The 20,068-nt window shown below is 49.3% G+C and overlaps 1 protein-coding gene across 1 annotated transcript in view; it reads right to left on the bottom strand.

The window, feature by feature from the left end:
- LOC148658827 (MAP kinase-activated protein kinase 2) overlaps positions 1–20,068 on the bottom strand; it is a 51,671-nt gene that overhangs the window by 14,081 nt on the left and 17,522 nt on the right. The window contains exon 2 of the mRNA XM_088640517.1: positions 6,532–6,671. Coding sequence (XP_088496643.1) covers positions 6,532–6,671 — 140 coding nt within the window. The remainder of the gene's footprint in view (positions 1–6,531; positions 6,672–20,068) is intronic.

Here is a 20,068-nt window from a genome sequence, read left to right as displayed (position 1 = left end):
CCCAAAACACCCTTTACTTCATTGGTAGAATTCAAAGCCTGGTCAGCTAAAGAAATCACACCTTTTAACATCAAGCCTGCATCTCACATTGTACTGGAGAGGTATGTGTTAATTGGGAAAAAGTTTCAGTTCCAAAATCAGTTTGGCAAATTATTCAACAACCAAGAGCACAACACAACATTTACAGTGCTTCCAATTCAAAACGTATACCGTTCTCTTTTTCTCGGTGGAGGGCTAATGTACCCAGTGGTGAAACTGCACGGGACGGCAGACGCTTGACACAATTTCATTTAAGACCTCCCTTCTAGATTTGCCTTATTAGTCAGGCTGCTTGTAAATGAGATTTTTCTCGTCTGTCGTTTAATAATGAGACGTAAATCTGTGTCGCGTTTTGATTTCTGACTTCATTCGCCAGAAAAAAAAACTACAAGGTGCCACCCACTGTTCCAAGACATCCGAGCTGGTGCCACACGTAAGGTTTGTTTTTCTAGCTGTTGTCGGCGTCAGTGCGGTTTTGGCAACTAAGGGACTGAGGTGTTTGAAAAAGATACTCTTCTCACCTGAAAAGGGTCCATTACATCTCGGGGACATTTCTAAACCTCTAAGAAAACATCAACAGAAGACATAATAGACAACAGAAAGTGGAAACTATGGGGGGAAAATGCACATATAGCTAAGCTATGAAAAGAATATGTAACTCAAAACCATTAAGTTGTCCAGGTTTCTGCTAATACACTTACTCAATTATACCATGTACATTTTTCTTCTTAACCAGTTGTTAAAAAAAACACTTTCTTCGGATGCTGTGAAAACAGCCACAGCAAAAAAAAACAACCTAAAGATCTGAATGTGCCGTGAGTCTGTGGCATTGAAGACGTTCTGACTGTGCGTTTGCTGTAAAAGGGCTAGATAAGCAACACCGCTTATTCCTGGTTTAAACACAGGTTTCGGAATTAAATGAGAGAGCGAGCCATGTGTCAGCGCTAGAGGTGACAAGCAGATCGCATGACTCAAAAGGGGTCTGGCAGACCGATTACTATTCGAACAACAACAAAAAAAACAGCTCCCACTGCCATTCAGCCACTCACTGGGAACCGGGTATTATGATCTAAGGCCACAGATAGTTTGAACAGAAACTGACAGAAGCCAGAAAACCACAAGGGGAAGAAAAAAAACACGTCAGGGCTTCGCTCTCCGTTAGCTCTAATTTCAACTGATTCAGAATCCGACTGCGCGCAGCCCGGCTGATCATAACTTGCTATTGGGTTCTGTCACGGGGGGCTCTTACAATAACCTGAACTGATTCACTTCCTCAAGCCCGTTCATTTGCAAAACATCGCCCCCCATCACACCTGGACCAGCGTGGGCCCGTAAGAAGCCCCCTCTCGGCAGAGTCCCGCCTGTCCACCCCCCTGGGCTTGTCTGGGTGCTGGATGGGCGTCACGCCGGCCTCGGCAACTCAAGCCCTGCAGCTTCCTGCCCAACCCGAGCCCCCCGTGCTGGTCTTCCAGAGGGAACACATCTCGCTTTGAATGATGAATAAAACAACCATTTCATAAATACAGAACCTGCCCTTCGTGCCTTTACCAGCTGCGCGTGGAAACGAGCACGGTGGAGCGCGGCGAGCCGTGGGAATTAAGATCGCGGTCAGACGCCGAGACGTGAAGAGACACAGCAGGTCCCCGAGGGGCTCCGCTGGAGAAAACCCAAATGTCATGTGCATTTTTGTTTTTCGCCGCCGATAGGAAAAAGAAAATCTGCGACGTAAAACTCCGCGCTGCTGTCAGGCTGCTCGACTGACGGAGTGACAGCGTCTCCGCTGTCATCTGGCGACCTGGGGGGGAAGGCTGGTGTCGAGAGGAAAGTGTGGTGGTGAGTTTGGCCCCACGCCAGCCACCGCGAGCCCCGGCAGCCTTGCTTGAGTGACGAAACAGGCAAAGAGGTCTGATTTAAACAGGAAATCTTGTCGGCAAAACAACAAGACACCTGAAAATGCGGGTGGCAATGCGGCACCTGTTCACACAGTCAGGAAAGGCCGGGGTTCAAGCTGTGAACTCTGCAGGGTTTTCTTTGGCTCTGGTTTCACCCAAAAACCGCTTCAGTGATAACAGCCCTCCAGTCACGAGCCGTAATGCTTAAAATCTTATTTAACCACTTGTACAGCGACTCGGAAGAGGTGTTTCAATAATCATGTTATTTAATATAATTACATATAATTTTAAATCAAAGGATGTTAAAACTGTAGAGCTCTGGGATCAGTCCAGAGAAGAGCGACCAGACACATTCCAGGGCTTAAAGGAACGCCTTCCACCGACAAGCTGGAAGAATTACACTTTTTCTGTACTGAACAGCAGAGACTGAGAGATTCATATTCAAGAACATTTAAAATCCTCAAATACATAAAAAGTCAACCCGTAGATTTTATCAGAATGAGCAGTGGAACAGTTCATAGTAGTGGAAACTATGTGGACGTGCATTTGAAACTTTAAAACTGAGAACAGGAGGGTTGTCTTACCCCTAGGGTTGTGGAAGTGGGGCCTTCTTTCGTTTGTAACCTTCTAAGATCAGCTAGAGTAGTTCTGGAACAAACCGTGATGGAGGGATCAAGCCAAGTTCAAACCGAAACCAGAAGACTTGCACCTCCTGGAGTAGGATGGGTTGTAGGCGACTGTGGTTTTGGGTGCTGTCCTGCAGGAGGGCACAGACTTCCGGTCTAATGAGCAGAGGAGCCAGCAGGCGTAAACAGGCCTCGAGCCCTGAACATCAGGAGCTGCAGGTGTGGAAAATGCCAACCTGCCCCCTGAGGATTTAAATTCAAGGCACCTACGGCTTCGGACCCACTCAGTGCTAATCCACGGACAGCGAGGAGTCTTGGCTTGCCAAAAGGCTCCTGCTGCAGCAGAATCCAAAGCTATACAGGATACGAGTGGAGTGGCTACGCTATCTCTAACAGCTTCAGAGCCAAACAAGCTCTCTCCCAGTTACTCCAACCCAGCCGAACAGTAATTACATTTACTACCGACTTCCACACCTGCAGCTCCTGATGTTTAGGGCTGGAGACCTACCGCTCTGCCCATCTGCGAGTCCGTCTTCTGGATTCGGTCTGAACTGAGCACCTCGGTTCACCTTTTTATCTCGGTCCAATCTCTCCATCACAGTTTGTTCCAAAGCCGTTTCTGGCTGATCTTTAAGGTTGGCATCACGACCTTCAGCCAGAGACTAAACACGTCCAAAAAAAGTTGCAAGACTGGGGAGGGGGTCCCTGGGTTAATAATATTCTGTAGAACATGATATTAAAACTCCCATTAGAGCTTCAACTGTTATTTTACAATGAAATGAAACAAGCTCGTGCTTAAAGATGATCAGCCGGTACCCAAGGTATAATGGACAGCCCACTGCACTAGACGTGATGAAAACCACATAAAAGGGAGTTACAGTAGGTACAACAGGCTGCCAACACGTTCTAGACTGCATGTGGTTTTCTATGAGGAGGAACCCCAGAGTCACCTGAGGCTCACACCGCCAGACGCTTCGTCTCGCACATGACCTTTGATAAGCCATGAAGCAGCGGCCCCAAAAACACACCGCTGGCGAGAAAGTCAAACAGACCTGCGGCTGCAGGAAAGAAGGAAAGGGGGGCTTTTCCTTCTCCATGATCACAGAACAGGAGAGGGGTTTCGGGCACTGGGGGGGCCTTTTAAGATTTTTTTTCAAAGCAACCAACTTCTGATTTCATTTAAAAACATAACTAAAAAAAATTCCAGAGGAAGCCCTGATAATCAGTTTCCTGTCAAACAACTGTGAAACGAAAAGTTAAAAGAAACGATAAACGAAATTAAAGACGGCAGAATCGCAGAAATCGGAGAAGGCCGCAACTCTGCTTTCCCAGATGGTGGTTTACTTTTCTCGTGAAATGGTCATGATGGGAAAGGCTGCCGAGATCCAGCTCTCGATTTAAAGCGAAAGGCACATGGCAGAGAGTGGGGACTACTGCGAGGTGGAGAATGACTGTACCCAGCCTGGGAAGTCAGAACTAGACTGTAGACCCAAAGTGAGGCCCCAGCGCAAACTGCATGAGAACTCCGCGTGTAAAATTGTTGAAAGAACGCCCACCCCAGACTTCAAGATCTCCATTTCCTCAAAGTCAGTGGTTTTCCTCAATTCAAAGAAAATGAGCAAAGGAGGACTGCCTCCTCAACCTCATCACAAACTAAAAAAACCGAAATGCATAGTTAATTAATGCTTCTTGGGAATACAAAAAAAACAGGTAAGTGGTTTCTTATAGTCACACCTGTATGCTTCACTCAGCAGCCGCAATGCAAATTTTAAACTATGGCGTCTCCAAGCACACAAGGAAAATATTACCCAGAAGACGAGACTCGTCAGACCACTGCTTATACTGCCTGAAGCCTTTCACTTGAGTGCTCTCAGGATGGTTTGGGTGAAATGTCTGGAGAACAGGCCCCTGGAATGCACTAGTGTGCAGCTTGCTGACTTGGATGAAGTGGTATTTTTACATCAGGCGTCACTTCCAGGGGTCAGATGGACTCCAGGGAAACTCCGCAGCGGAACCTGCCCTAGATAGAGAGCTGACCCGCTGACCCCTGGACAACCAGATCCCCTGCCAAGAAACCACTGTACTTCAACAGAGCTCCGCTGACCAGTGTGCTGCCAGGACCAGGCAAAAACCACTGTGGGACGGAACTATACCGTTAATTAGTGCCAAGTGCACAGAGGCCAGCGTTGTTGAAAAAACTCTCGAAATAACTTAAACCTCTCTGGCACCGATTGACAAAGTCCCGGGTTTTCCCCCCATTGTTCAGGTCTGTGCTGTACACAGTGTACGACCGGCCCCTCCTGAGGGGTCAGCGCACGGACACAGTGTGCCACCCGTGTTTTTAATTTTGGCACTGTTATAATTACCCTCTCCACCCCAGAAACGCGAGACTGACGCTCTCTAGCCTTTCAGATTTGCAAACTGCTCAGACCTAACTTTGCATAGCACTATGAAGAAGCAAGGTGTTTCACTCCAAAATCACAGCTGGGCCAACGAGCTTCTGAAGCTGTGTAGCGCCCAGTGAAATGTGCTTTGCGTTACTCTTCAGACTTTCAAACAGCCATTCTAAGTTCCCTGTGCTCTCCAGTGCCATCTTAGTAGAAACCCACTTAATAAAATACTGAAAGGTGCCTGACCCTGCCTCTGGGCGGTCCGAGCAGGCCAGTAAGTGCTAACAGGACACGAAGCTCATGAGCAGCTCACCTAGCGAGAAGAAGGAGTGTGCTTTATCGGGCCCTGATGCCTACAGCATTCTGGATACAAGGCAAGTCATTAAAATGAGAAGAATCGAGTCGGGCCCAATCCTATCAGCCTAACACAGTAACGTTCAAGTGGGGAACACACAGAATCCCACGGTGCACTCACTGCCTCAAACACCAGGCACCAGTGACCTCTCCCCTAGAAGCCAAGAGTGCACTTTCATAACCAGACTTATTTCTGCATTTCTCAAGAAACTTCACACTACCTATGGTTCCTGTAATGTGTGTATATATATAGGGTGTGAGTATGCAGATGGATGAGAAAACACCAAGAGTTGTTCCACCTTGCAAACCTTTCGCCTGATGGAACTGATACCACCAATACCATAAAGCTTATGCATAGCCTGCAAATCAGGAGCTACAGAGCCAGGGATTCAGGAGGGTGGGCTTTAACTGAGCCATGCCCCTGCAGGGCAGGAGCTGTCAGGTATAATGTGATCATTCCCAAGCCGGATTTACCAGCTCTGTGCAACCTTTTCATCCACAGCGGCACCTCCTGTGCACAAAGTGCTTCTTTACAGGTCTCTCACTGAGCCAACAGGCCCACCAAGACGGCGACACCTGCCGGGCTGCCTGCTCACATAAGACCCTGTCTAATGGAGTCACGACCCAGCAGTCTGGTCTGTCAAGACGACCTGCGTGTACTTCAGCGCCTGGCCCAGCGGAAAGCGCGTCGCACTGCCTTGTCATATTACTGACAAGTGTGTGGAGTCACAATAACGGATGTTTTCTTCTGCTGCAGACAGAAGCAGGGTGTTTCTGCACGTGTGGATGAGAGAGACAGAGGGTGTTGACAATTCTGTCTGCATCTGCCACGGCTCTTATTCCAAGGCTGCATGTTTAGCTGCTATGCTGTTAGAGCACACAGGCCAGTTCCTTCATGGCGGCCCGTGCAAGCTGGTGCTGTGTTTGCAGAGCACCGTGGAGCAGTTGTCTGGGCTCTGGACCCTTTAGAAAGGGGCTTTGCTCCTGCTGAACCCTGCTGTACAAACATGCACATTGAAAAAAAACCAGTGCCTCAACAGTAATTAGTCACATTACAGACTTCTTCCAGAAAGATGTTCTAATTATGGCACTATGCTACCATGAGCACACTGGGGGGACACAGGATTTTTCGCTGGACTTCCCCACGCAGGGTGTGGGCGTGCAGCCTGAGCCGAGTTACAGCTGCGGAGCCCGACGGGGAAGGGGCTGGCTTTTTTGGGGGGCACCTACCACTCCATGACGATGAGCAGACACTTCTTGCTCTGGTACAGGTTCTCGTAGACGTCCACAATCCGCACGATGTGGCTGCAGGGGGACGCCCTCCAGTGCAGCTCCACCTCCCGGCGCGCCTTGGGGCAGTCCTGCAGCATCTGAGAGAGCGCCGATGGGGGGTGGGGGGTCAGAGAGAGACGGCAGGGAGGAAGGAGAAAGGGGAAAGCGAGAGGGATGGGGGAAAAGAGGAAAGAAAGAAAGGAAGCGCAGAGAAAAGGGAAGGAAAGAGGGGAGAGGGGAAAGAACAAATGATTTTTACTCCATCCTGGGTTTCTACACAAAGAGGTACTTGCTAACCGTGTCTCAGCAGGTGATAAACAGCCTACGAGCCGAACACTTCTGCTGCAGGTTAAGATGTAGCTACACCTGATGACGCACGGCAGCAACAGCACGAGGAAACGGGTGCTGACCGCCCCCCTGTGGCGAGAGCTGGGAACTGCCACTCCAGGTGCTGACCCACATCTTTGCTCGTTTCCAATAGAATGCTGCCATCTGGAGGGGAAGAGCAGGAGTCACAAGCTCTGGCCCACCATCTGTTTCTATTGCTTGACCATAAAATAAAGTCAGAATTATTGTGACCAGCTTGGCGAAATCTGATTTAAAGCCTGACAAATGTTAAGCTGCAGTTTATTTTCCCAGATGGTTTTCGGCTGCTGACCAAGCTTTGGGTCATTCATGTTTTCAGCTTCGGACTCTCCGATTGAGACCACAGGCTCGGAGCAAGCTCACAATCAGGGCTTGCTGCACCTCTGACTGAAAAGCGCATTTTTTCTAGTGGAGACCCTCCATTCAGCTGCTCTGAACAGCTGAGAGACCCCTTAGTGTTATCTGGGATACAGTCTGAGCCCCTAACCCTCTGCAGGAATCTCCTAACTCTAGTCTTCACACCCTAAAATCTGATGAGTCAGGTGATCATGAACCGGCTGCCATATCTAAATATAAAAGCCCTTTATACAATTATAAGCACATACTACTGAGTGGCTGTGAGAATCGGAAACAATTCTGCCAGTGAATCCAGCATGAAAGAAGTGAAAACACCATTTGACCATGGAACCACTGACTTATTTTTCCAAACTAAAAACCATTTTTATTGTTAGTTATTTTTACGGTCCCTTTACAAACACCTTTGACAAGAAAAATTACTTGAAGCCATAAACACAAAACGGGCTGCCTGTGACGTATCTCATGCTGCCGAATTTGTCCGAAGGGTCAGGGCTGGAGCGTCTAAACTGCTCCAGGGAGAACTGACCACATCCTGGTAATCATTAGCTGCTGTCAGAGCAGCTGGACGCCCCTAGTGGTTCACACACTGGGAGACAGCCAGGACGCTATTAATAGCCAGCAGTCCTAAGTGATGACAGGAGCTTAGCCACCCCTAGAGACAGCCGAGGGGCCAGCGCTCTGTGTGTTAATCCACCGACACGGGAGACGGCTACTCACTGAACTGGATAAAAGAAGGAAAGAAGTGCAATCCAGTGAAGGAATTACCAAACGTACTTCCGAGCACTTGGAAAACCCGACCAAACCTTACGAAAACCTTGTGCAAGAGAACTCATAACAGGCACAGGCAAAGCCAGGAGGGGGGACAACATTCTGGGAGACAATTCCCAGATTTCCCAAGGAAAAGAAATGCTGGACTGAAACAGAGCCCCGTCTGTCTGACCACCGTGGGGCTGAGAGGAGGGAGGCAGAGCAGAGGCCGGCAGCAGCCTTCTCACTGTCCACTTCGATCTGCCCTGGACCGGAGGCTGACAGGTGTCCTAAACAGGCTCAGATGAAAGAGGAAAGGTCACGTCCTCCGTGCTGTTGTGCGGAATTTCTCAACGAACTTCTACTTGGCACATTCCCATACTAATCCCAGCCTGCCCCCCCCCCCCCACATCCACACAGAGGAGTTCTGGGGGAGGCCGAGCACGAGTTCAAAAAAAGGCCAGTACACTCGGCAGCTGTCCCTCATTCGGAAGTGCAGAAATACCCGCCTGCCCGTTATCGCGCTGGTCTGAGCCCCAGATAAGAAACGAAGAATGCACCCACGACACCAGCAGGGCACCTCCACAGAACCCAAATAAGGACATCAGCGTCCACTGGTTATAAAAAAACTTTCCTCACGCAGTGCAGACCGCAGAGAGACCCGGGGTCACCAGCACCCCACCACACCCCCTCCTCGGGCAACCTGCACCCGCCCTCTAAGGGCAAAGGGGAGCCACCCCATCCACAGAGCTGGGGGCTCCTCTAACCCGAGCCCAGTCGCGCCCCGAGAGTCTTCTGGTCAGCCTGCCACACTCCTTCAGCGGCGGAGAAAGCAACGGGCTGTGGGGTTGTGTTTTTCAGATAATAAAGTCTTCAGATGTCAGAGGTTTATCACAGAAGTTAAGTGAAATGTCAGTATTACAAACTTGTAACAGTTTGCAAGGTCCCCTGTTGGTACCATCACAGTATTAACAGGGGACGCAGTCGTGGTTTCACTCTTTACTCAGTGTGGGTGTGACGGGTTTCCCTTGCCTTTTAGGGACACTCTGGACAGTCTCGGAGGTCTATTTGAGAAGCACAGTTTTGAGGTTCATCATCCAGGTTCTTCACCTACCAAACTCAAAATGCTGGCGCTGAGATCGTGCCGACAACGAGAATATGCTTCACACTTTCAGATTATATAGCGCAAAAGATTTAGAGAAAACAGCTGGAGATTGATCAAAAATACAGGATAAGGGCCCTGCGCTGCTAAAACCAGCCTTGGCCTGCTTCTCGATGGAACTGGAAAACTGTTCGGACACGTTCTTTACACAAACAACTGCCAGCGCCTTAAGAAAATGAGAAAGTTATGTTATGTTCGGTCGGCCCATCTATCCCACTGAGTAATCAGGAGCAAACCGATCCAAGGATCTCATCCAGTCTTGTCTTGTATTTCAACACAGCGGCTGCAGTTAGAAGAACCGCAAGATCCGACCCACCACAATCAGGAACGTGACCGAGACCGGGCACACCTCTCCAGTACTTGAATAACCAGTGCTTCTGCGCCGAGCCGGAGGACAGCGGGCAAAGCAAAGCGCTCACGCGCCGTCATGACGCCACAGTGGAACTGGGCAGACTGCTCTACACAAGAACCGGCCAGTCCTGGACAGGCTGAGCAACCACTTTCACGTGCTGCAAGAACGTCTCCGCCGCATCAAACGCTGATCTGTGCCAAATAAAGGAAGGGGAGAAGGGTAGGCGATTTCAAATCATCGCAAAAATGATTTTTCCCTCTTCTCTGCTTTCAAGTGTGCCACCGAGAAATGGGGACTCTTTTCCTTTTCCAAGGCATCAGCAGAGTCTTGCGGCGGGATGTGTTGTGCACACTCTGCTCTAACCTACACCGCTATGCATTACGAGCAACGGAAAGAATGTGGCTCCCCGGCCTCGTAAGTGATACTCTGGCCTGCGGGGCTGCCGTGGAATTCTCACACTGTAACCACGACGACGGGCCGCATTCCAGATGGAATCCCGAACCCCCAGGAGTTCCAGAAGAGGGCCAGAGCAGAGGCAGAGCTGGCATGACACCTCTGTGATTATTTTCTCGTGCCAACACCACACAGCGGCACGCGCACGCAGGGCCTTACCGCTCTGGCAGAAGAGCAGAGCCGGAGGCTCTTACTGTTTTTAACGTGGGGCGGTGACCTCAACCCCTCTCCCCCAGATCATACCGCTAGGCCGTGGAAGATGGGAAAAGCTGGGAGTACAGGAAATGGATAACTTGTCTGCTGTCCAGGAAAGTGGTCTTGAGTAATGTTCCCCAAGATAAAGATCTCTATTTCTCAGGATGTCCTGTGCTTCAAAATACTTAAGGTTTTACTCCAAAATGACAGGTCTGAACAAGTCCTGAGAAACACTCAGAATGCTGTCTGCCTTATGGCAAAACTTGCTTCACTTATCCTAAAAGCATTTACATTTTCCAGATTTGCAGGGAAGGAAAAAAATCCATATTAAGTTTTGCTGATGCACATCTGTGAAACCATTTAATATGAGCAATTTTCTTCTCTATATATGAGTGAATTGTACAATAAAAAATGCACTGCAATACATTTCTCTGCACATTTACCCTGTATTTAACTGGCACAGAGCATAGAGTATTTACAGGGGATTACTCAGAACTGCAGGGAAGTGCTACACCTATCCAGGTAGGGTAAAGGTCCATCATAAGCCACTGGAATGTGGAAAACACAGGGCTCCCAAGCCAGCATTTAACACACAGACCTCTAGCTTGGCTTGAGCTTTTTCAAACCTCTAGGTTAAACCCAAGACAGAGAATAATCAGAGCTGTCTCTGAAAAACCACTTCAAAATACTCATGTTGGTTTTCATGTGTCTTGGTATCCACCTGTGAACTTTCCCCACCCCTTAATGACACAGAGCACCACAGGGGGAGTCAGAAGAATTTGAAATTCCTGCATCAAGCGGTGAACCCGCTCACTTTTCATGAGAACTGAGACGTCACCTGCACAATTACGCACGGCACTTTCCCCTTTTGGCTTCGACAGGACTATTCATCCGAGATCCCCACTCCTCCCCCTCAGCTGGGAAAGCCTGAAATGGATCAAACCGCTACAAAAAGGGAATCTTGTCATCCTGGAGTCTGCGGCTGTCGCGGTCAGCGGGCAGATGGACTGGTGCTGCCAGCCACGGGCCTCTCCGCCAGTCTCATTACGCTGCTGGGGCCTGCCTCCCTGCTACTGTTCTCCCTGTAATTGACACAGCTTCGAGCCGACTGCTCTCCGGCCTGACCGGTGCCCCCCTGCGGCCAAACCCCCATCACGCCTCCCTCACGCAACGAGGTGGAGTGTGCGCCTCCCAGAGCACAGAGAACAGGGGCAGTCAGGCATGCGTGGGTACCTGCCTATCTTTTTACATGCGTCCCATTCAATTGCTGTCTGTCCAGCCCACATTCACTCAAAACAAGGCAGCAGCTACTAAAAAGCACCAGCTTATGGGAGCCTGCAGCTGGGGAACACTCAAAATGGCTCCAACTGCTGTGCAAAAGGAGTCTTCTCTAGACCTCACTGAGGTCGGCTCTGTAGCCGAGCACGTGAACACAGACCGAAGCAGCTGTCGACCCTCGTGAGCTCCTGGCCTTGAGCTGGGAAGGATGCGCTGACAGGCACAAGCCTGACCCAGGTCCCCCGCCGCAGGACTGAGCGAGAGACCCCCCCCCCCCACTCAAACCCCCAAGAACAGTGGCAGGCTCTCCCTCGACCCTCCTCGCCAGGGCCCTGCAGCCCGTGAGCCCCGTCTTGAGGGCAGTCAGAGCCCCGTGAGAAGCTGGCAGGCGTGCAGGTCTGCTGCAGCCAGAGGAAGACGTGAGGGAGAAAGGAAACGAGAATCTAGGGCAGCGCAGCTGGTCTCGGCGCGCAGCAGGAACTTGGTGTGCCCAGACAAGAGCCTGCGGGCGCAGGAGATGACAATTAAATAAGCGTCGGCTGCTAACAAGACAGCGAGTGCCCAGCCAGGCCCAGCCCCTCCCAGACCAGCAGGCATGATGAACATCTCCGGGAGCTGAGGAGTCCTCATGGGCTCGGTGGAATAGCCTGCAACAAAGCTACAGATATGAAGAGATAAGGCTCCGTTTCCAAGTCCTGCAAGATCTCAGCATTAAGTCTGTGTTTTTCTTTTAACTCAAAATCAGGTCACTACTTTCTTACTTTCCACTATCTGCTGTTTTTCCCCCCGCAAAAATTCTAATTGAAGCAGAAATTTTAAACCCTGCAGTTCTGACATTAGGATTCCAAATTTCCATGGGTATTACAATATACATAGATGCTAATTCTAAACAGGCTAGACAGGCCAATTTGTCTCCTGTAACTGGCCTTAAGACCTAAAATAAAGAATCCTTTTGATAGCACTGTATTAGACATACTGTACTATTATTTCAGAACTTACATCCTTCCGACTGGAATTTCTCTAAAACATGTAAAATAATCATGGTTTTAAAACTGCACTTTTAAAGACTGCGCTTGTAAGAATACGTAAAGAGCTAAAGAACAACATCTACAGTATAAAAAAGATAGTTTTTCCAATGTCACACTACATATGAAAATACTGCAGCAACAACATTCAGATCTTTCCCAGTCTCTGTGATCACACCCCCAAATACACTCAAGTCAATTCTCCACAAGATTTAAAGCTGGGGAACCAACAGCACTGGTTTTAAAAGCTCCAGGGTGGCCAGGTAGTGGGGACCAACCTGAAACCTCAATTCCCTCTGCGCCCCAGAAGTATTAGACTCGGAGGGAGAACGCCCAAGACCCTGACCCACTCAGCTTCAACAGACCAACAAATAACCAAGCCTGTGCCAAGTATCACTGCCTGTCCTCACATGATCCCATCAGGAAGAAGAGAACTAATACATCTTGTCAGTCTGCGTGCTTGTGGTATGAGCAATCCTTCAGTGACTAAGGAAGAGGGTTGCTATGCAATCTTAAGATTACTGCAGGTTTCGCCTAAATCGCCACAAAAGGCTGCCGACCTAATTCCCAAAAGGGTACTTATAACTGTGCCACGAATTAAGAGGCCGATGCACCTTGTAATGAAATTAAAAATCAGCTGCTCGGCCAATGTGACAATTTCGTCCCTGTTTCTGCGTCTGTCCTGTGAGATGGTGTGCTCGCTATGGGCCATGAAATACAGCACTTCAATGCAATCTGGCTGCAAAAGCTGCCCGGGTCATTCACACTTCCCGCACTGTAGTAACAGCTCATTCCAAGCTCAAATTAGCGCACCTTTGCCTACCTGTACCTTGAACACAGGCACTGAGCTGGGAATACACATCCCAGATTTCTGCAGACGCTCCTGCCACTTCTAGCCAGCGGCTGATTACTTGCCGTTTTCAGACCTAGTTAGCTGAAGAAAGCTTATGTTCTTATTAAACGTAGTCTCTCAAATTCAGGTTTTGGATTCAACGGATTAGAAACTGACACACACACCTAAGAATGCATTACAGAAGAACTAGGAGGAACCGTGGGGGGAAAAATCTGTAAATAAGTATGCCTACAGCTCTAAGGCCACTCAAATACCTTGAACAAACAACAGGTACACTCATTCTTCTCCAGTAAACACACTGCGGTTTAAAACAAACAAAGCAGAACAAGCACAGGACAGGCAAACAACTTCCTTCTTTGCAAAGAAATAAAAAAAGTCCAAATCGATTCTATTGTTCTTGTGAAATTCAAGAAAACCTCTAAACCAGAAAAAAAAAAGTCCAAATAAGAAGTGACTTCTCATGAAAGCTTCCCTTTGAAGCATCTGGCTGGGCTGTCTGCAGACAGCTGACCAGCTCCTGGCAGCAGGTGCAGAAGCACAGGGGTTTCCTTCACTAGCTAACGAAAAAGACCCCATTTCAAAACTGCACTTTTTTCAACATTTAAAAAAATACCAAAAGGAAGCTCACACACCATATAACAGGAACCGGGCTAAATGAACAAGTTAACAATGGGAGGACGCTCAGAACTCCACTGTCATTCTACCTTTCATTTTTGATTATTGTTATGGCAAGATTAATTACAATTAGCCAATTACACAAAAAATAACCCCTACTGTATATCAAATCCTTACTTCTACAAAGCTTGGGAGCAACATGCGAACTGTCTGGTTCGGTAAAGGTCTGCTTATCTTGACATTTTTCACCAGCTGTAAGCTGACGTGCTGAGCCATAAGGTGGGCAGGTGGAGTAGCTGCATGCAGTCCAGCGGCTCAGGAGAGACCCTTTTTTATAAAAAGCATATTCAAAGAGAAGATACAAGGTGGAGAAAAAGACATACTTTAATACGCAATACTGCCAGCTCTAAAAGGAATGACAATATACAGCAGTGGGCAGGACTCATCACTGGAAGGCTATGGGTTCAAGGTCCAGCTGTGAAGAGGTACTGCACACTCACTCACCCCAGGATTCAGGAGGATACCAGCATTGTTGGGGGTAAACCTGGGACAGACTATCACCCCATCCAGTGCAGAGTCCGCCCTCTGCCCTCTTCCCACCACAAAAAGTGGGATGAGCTCTGATGAGCCTGTAGCGTGGACCTCATTACACTTCAGCACAGCAAACAGTAACCAGCCGAAAGGAGCTGAGGAGCTTCAGGCCTGAACACAGGGGATGATGAGGGCGCGTTAAAAAAACCCAACAAAATACTTCAAGGGCAATTAAAAACTGGAAACAACGGCCTGAAATCCTTCAAGAAGCACCAGGACAACACCCTTGGAATGGCTGGATACCAACTTTCAAACAAGTATGACAACCCAAAAGACCTTCTCTAAATTGCAACCTTTCTTATATTCTTTACCGAATTTGCCGTTTCCCCAGAAGTGAAAATGCTGGCGAAACCCATCCAGTCACAGGATCTGTTCTGCTGCCCAACCGGCGCCCTGATCTTTCAGCACTGGAGTACCGTCACATTGAAGAACACATGAAAGATTTCACCCACGTCAACACGCGCCATCAAAGTAGGAGGGTGACTGTTGCACCAGGTAATCCGATGACCTCAGTGCGTATTAATCATGACATTCATGAGCTCGGACTGCCTCAAACCCTGAGAAAGCACTGTTTATTAAAAGGCTGTGACGCTACTGCTGCCAGGCGACTCTGAGCGCGCTTCTCTTCCTTTTGTCTGGGACGTACAGACACTGTTTCCAGCACCATCTCTACGGGTGAGTCATGTGAAGGTAAATGTCAGTGAGAAGAAAGAAATGGAAAAAAATCACTAGAAAGCAAACCTAAACTGTCTATCTGTGAAGAGCAGAAAATGTCAGCTCTAGCACTCCTGTGCTGTGTTGATTTTCAGAAATAAAAAATGAAGAGGCACTTCAAACTCCTGGTACAGTCCCAGGCTCTGATCACTCCTCTGAGGTATTTTTAAAATCATGCGCTACAGCTACACTGCCCTGCTCTAAGAACATCGGACTTGAGAAAGAGGCCCCACAGATCTCTGCTGTTCCAGTCCCTGGGCATGGTGGCCAGGCAGGACCAGGCGGACACTCAGCGAACTAAACGAAATCAAATGAAGGTCTTATTTTCAAACTCCCTTCTAGTTGGAAGCGAACCAATTCACTCGAAAGTTTCTGCTTGCAATGATGAGCAAGATACACTCAGGAGACTTAACACTCTCAGAGTAAATTCTATAACTTCTTAGTGCATTTCCTGAACGTCGTAAAAATTGACAGAGAATAAGTTTCTTTTCCACATATTTGTACATGATGCTAACATGACTCCCGACCCGAGATCAAGCCTTCCGATTCAATAACCGCATGTCTCAGCTGCTCCAGCTCCACTCCCTCTCAGATCCTGTTCTTGCGCTCCTGGTCTACAGAGATCCACACAGGTCATGTTGCAAAGCAGCAGTGCAGACGTCAGACATACTGGTGATAACACTTAGCAAAATTAATTTTGATTAGACTTCCCCTAGAAAAGCCAACCTATTCCCCCGCTGAATTTGCCACAGCACATGCCGCATTACCATGTGTTAGCGCATGCAACGAGTGTGTGTTGAGGGAGAGGAAGGGACAGGACGGTGATTCAGGGCTTAGACAAAAGAACACGCATGCAACACGCATGAAGGCATTTTAAACACCTCCGCAGCACACCCGGAAAGAAAACAATCACAACAGAGAGCCACATGCCCCGTCGTAACAAAGCAGGTCCCAAGATAAAGGAACAAAACCCCTCAAACAGAGCCCTTCCCCAACAGGCCCATCTGCTGGCCGGCCTTTCAGCCCGGGTGCTGCTGCTCAGCGGGAGGGCAGCAGATGTGTGGCCCATTCACCTTCCGACAGCCGCTCACAAAGAGCCCCTCCGCACCGACACGCAGGCTGCAGGAGGCGGGGGAGGGCTGGGGCTGGGGCTGGGGCTGGGGCAGTTACTCTCCACCTGCCTGCGCTGGCAGGCTCCACGCCCCGAGACGCAGGCCAGCTTAGCTTCTGATCTTGATCACGGGGCGTGAAAATGTTCTCCCCCCTCCACCCCAAGACATCATGCTCATCGAACCCCCTCCCTGCCCAGCCTCACGGTGTTTCGGCTTCTAGTCCATCTAAGCTGAAAATCACAGGAAACTGGGCTGAATCAGAGCTGCAGTGATTTGGATGGTGCCAGTCACTCGCCTCCTCTGTGACTCAGCCCAGAGATTTGCAGGCAGGTGATGTGTGTAGGACTGGCGCGCGCACGCACACACACCTGTTGCTGCTCAGTCAGGGGAGCAACGGAGCGTGTCTGCTAGCACCACACTGATTTAGAGGACACCCAACGGGCTGACATGGCAGGCGCCTGATCAGAGCTGCCAAGGACCATGTGGGTCACACGCTCCGAGACTGGCAGTCAGCCGTCAGTCCGCTGTGCGCTCCACAAGCAGGCCAGGTCCGAGGGGTGACGCTGGCCAGGAGCGAAGATGAGACGGGTCACGACACCGGGGTTCATTTGAGGAGTCTGGAACAAGACCTGAAAAAGGGTTCCAGGAAGAGAGAGCATCACTGAAAAGCCAGTTACTGAAAAGCCCTGTGACGTGCCAAAAAAAGTCATCTGCAATCACTAGTAGGACTTTAAGGCTAATCTTAGACACCACTACAATTCTGCTTTTTGACACCATTTCACAAGTTCTTCAAGGAGCACAAATCCAGGCCCTTGAGAGGTACAGGAAGCAAGCATTTGAATTAAATTAATTTGAATTAATTAAAACAAGCTACCCAGCAATGCTGTCACGGCTGACACCCTGGTTGGAGGACCAGTACACTTGCTGATACCCACTTGTTTTAAAGCTGCAGATGCACCGGCCCTCCAGGACCAGGAATGGACACCCCTGACCTGGGTGAACCGGTCTGAGGTTTGCGTGCTCATCGGCAGCACTTAAACAGAGGCAAAGGCCTAAGCTTCAATTAAAATGATCCTGCCATCACGCTCTGCACCTCCTGGTCCACTGCTACAGACTGCTACAGTCTAACTGTTCTTCATTAAACAATACACATCTTTAGAAAGGTATTTATTGGCCACTGGCCCAATAAGCGACAACGCACTGCCATCATGTGGGGTTGTGCTTCTGTTTGCAGGCTGAAGCTGTCGAGTTGTGTTGCTCTAAGCTCCGAAACGTCAAAAAACGGTTGCAGTGCTCTCAAAGACCCTCCTCTATGGGCTCCCATGTGGCTCAATCAAAGGTGCTTGATTAAGGAACAGTATGCCAGCTGCAACTGGGACCTGCCTCATTTCTTTGTTCACAGACTGCTTTTGAACCGCTGGCTTGTTTCTTCCAGCTCTGTACACAGGTAAGCAAAATACAAAATAGCACCGAGGTGTAATGTTAACATCTGGCCACCAGGTGTCGCCAAGCACAAAGTCTAAAATTCCAGTTCCAACGAAAGCATGTCAGTCGCCCACAGCCCCACCAGCCAAGATCACCACTTGGGGCTTTCTTAGCTTTCGCGCTGATGCAACCCTTCCTGCTCACTTCCCGCTATCGCAGGTGCACCTCAGCAGAGGCCGACAGCCGTGTCCACACGCATGTCACAGAGGAGAGGCGAGAGAGGCCATATGTGTCGCGGTTTTATTTTTACAAACAGCCCCTCAAATCAACCCCCATGACCTGTTTCCATCCACGAGTTGCCGCGTCTGCCCACCAGATCTGTGACCGCCAGGTCAAAGCCACGACGCGCTAGACAGGAAGCTCTGACCCCGGAGAGCATCGACTGCACAGCGTCAAGCACACTGCAACTCCTGCGCCCTCAGGGATTTCTACAGTCTGACCTTTCTTCACAGAGACACGCTTCTCTCATGGGAAACCAATCATTACCAGCACGAAGGACCCCAACTGCAGTACTGGGAGGCTTCATCCTGCACACTTCATAGGTCTCATTAACCCTTTATCTGTAAAATACCTGGGGAGACGGTAACTCCAATTAATCAATTAAGTAAGCAATTAACCAACTGATGCTTCAGTTAAGTAATTAATGGGGGAGGCAGCTATAAACCAGAGGCATCCTGGGCAATGGGCACACCTACTCCATTAGACTTTGTTAAAATGGAAAATAAGTGAACAAAAATGAATAAACATTTTAGCTCACACCTTACCTCTTGCAAACTAAAACTCGGTGTAAGAGGTTGTCATGTCGAGTTCACCCGGGGAGCCCGCCCCCTTTCAGACGATGGGACGTCTGGTCTGTTTTTCAAGACAAGGCCATTCGCATCTTCAGAGCCGCCTCTGCAGCAGGGCGGAACCCAAGCCCCCCGGACATCACCTGATGCCACCAAGAGGAAGTGCTCGGGCCCGTCCTCGCAGAGCGGGGCAGGAACCGGGACTGCGGAGCTCCTCCTCTCCTGTAGGACAGCTGCTGAGTGACTGACTGAGGAGGGCGCGGAAGAGGGGCTTGCCTGTGACCCAGCGACCCTGGTGTACTCTCCGCTGTTCCAAACAATTCTGCAAATCAGTCACCAGCCCCTTTAAAGGAACCGAGAGCTCCAGCACTTCCATGTTATGCCAAACGGTGGTTTAGTCACCAGTTAAACCTTGAAACATTCTCATCCCATTTTTTTTCCCATATACCTCCAGGTATCTCTTAATTCTATAGGAGCAACATGACGAAAAAGCATTTCTTCAAACACCGCATATCGGCTTCTAGCTACAGCAGCTTATCAACTCCAACCCAAATTACCACACAATGTAAAGGCACTTTCGGCACAGCCCCTTCACCAAACAAACGTGATAACATTCTGAGACTATCGGGACCATCGGGGAAAGGGTACTGAAAAGGTTTCATAAAAACGCTTAGAAGTTAGGTGATATAGCTGTCGGTGCTAAACATGAAAAAGAAACAAGAGAATGGACACCACAGAGGAAAGTGGCAATTAAAACAACACTATTTTAAACCTTTCTCCATGGCTGAGTGATTTTCTTCTGATGTTCTTCAAACAGCCAACAGTATGTCAATCCACAACAATCCACAGCCTGGACGCAATGATCCCTGATCAGACACTAATAACATGCTTCATAAATGAGTCACTGATCTTTGGCTTTTCAGGTTATGCCTGCATGTGAGATGTAAGACGTGCACGCTCCAATTTGAAACTTCAAAGCAGGATCTGTTCCCGTGTGAGCCTGGAAGAAGGCCTCGTGCCGAGTGTCACTCCATACCCCCTGATGGCAGCACACCACAGGATCTCAAGGGTGAGCTAACAGCACAGGCCTGGTTTCACAGACTCTCCCCCCCACAGCAGGAAAACAAGCTCCTGGTCGCTTTGCACAACGCAGACACAAGCAATGGCTGGCTGATGACAAGGTGCCACCTCAAGACGGAGACACCTGAAACTTGCAGCAGGAAGAGCCGATTCCCTGAAGGAAGCAATACGGGCCCTGCGGTACTTGTTGGATGAACCAGCCCTGTTTCCCGAGAGACCAATGAGAAGACCGAGAGTGTTAAGAGAGCTGTGCGGACACCACGCAGTACACTGATACAGGCCTGGGCTCCTTCTGACTTTCTAAGCCACATCCAGGACACTA

Source organism: Lepisosteus platostomus, chromosome 7 (assembly GCF_059453375.1).
Source record: "Lepisosteus platostomus isolate fLepPlt1 chromosome 7, fLepPlt1.hap1, whole genome shotgun sequence".
NCBI lineage: Eukaryota > Metazoa > Chordata > Actinopteri > Semionotiformes > Lepisosteidae > Lepisosteus > Lepisosteus platostomus.
This window is presented reverse-complemented; position numbering and strand designations above follow the sequence as displayed.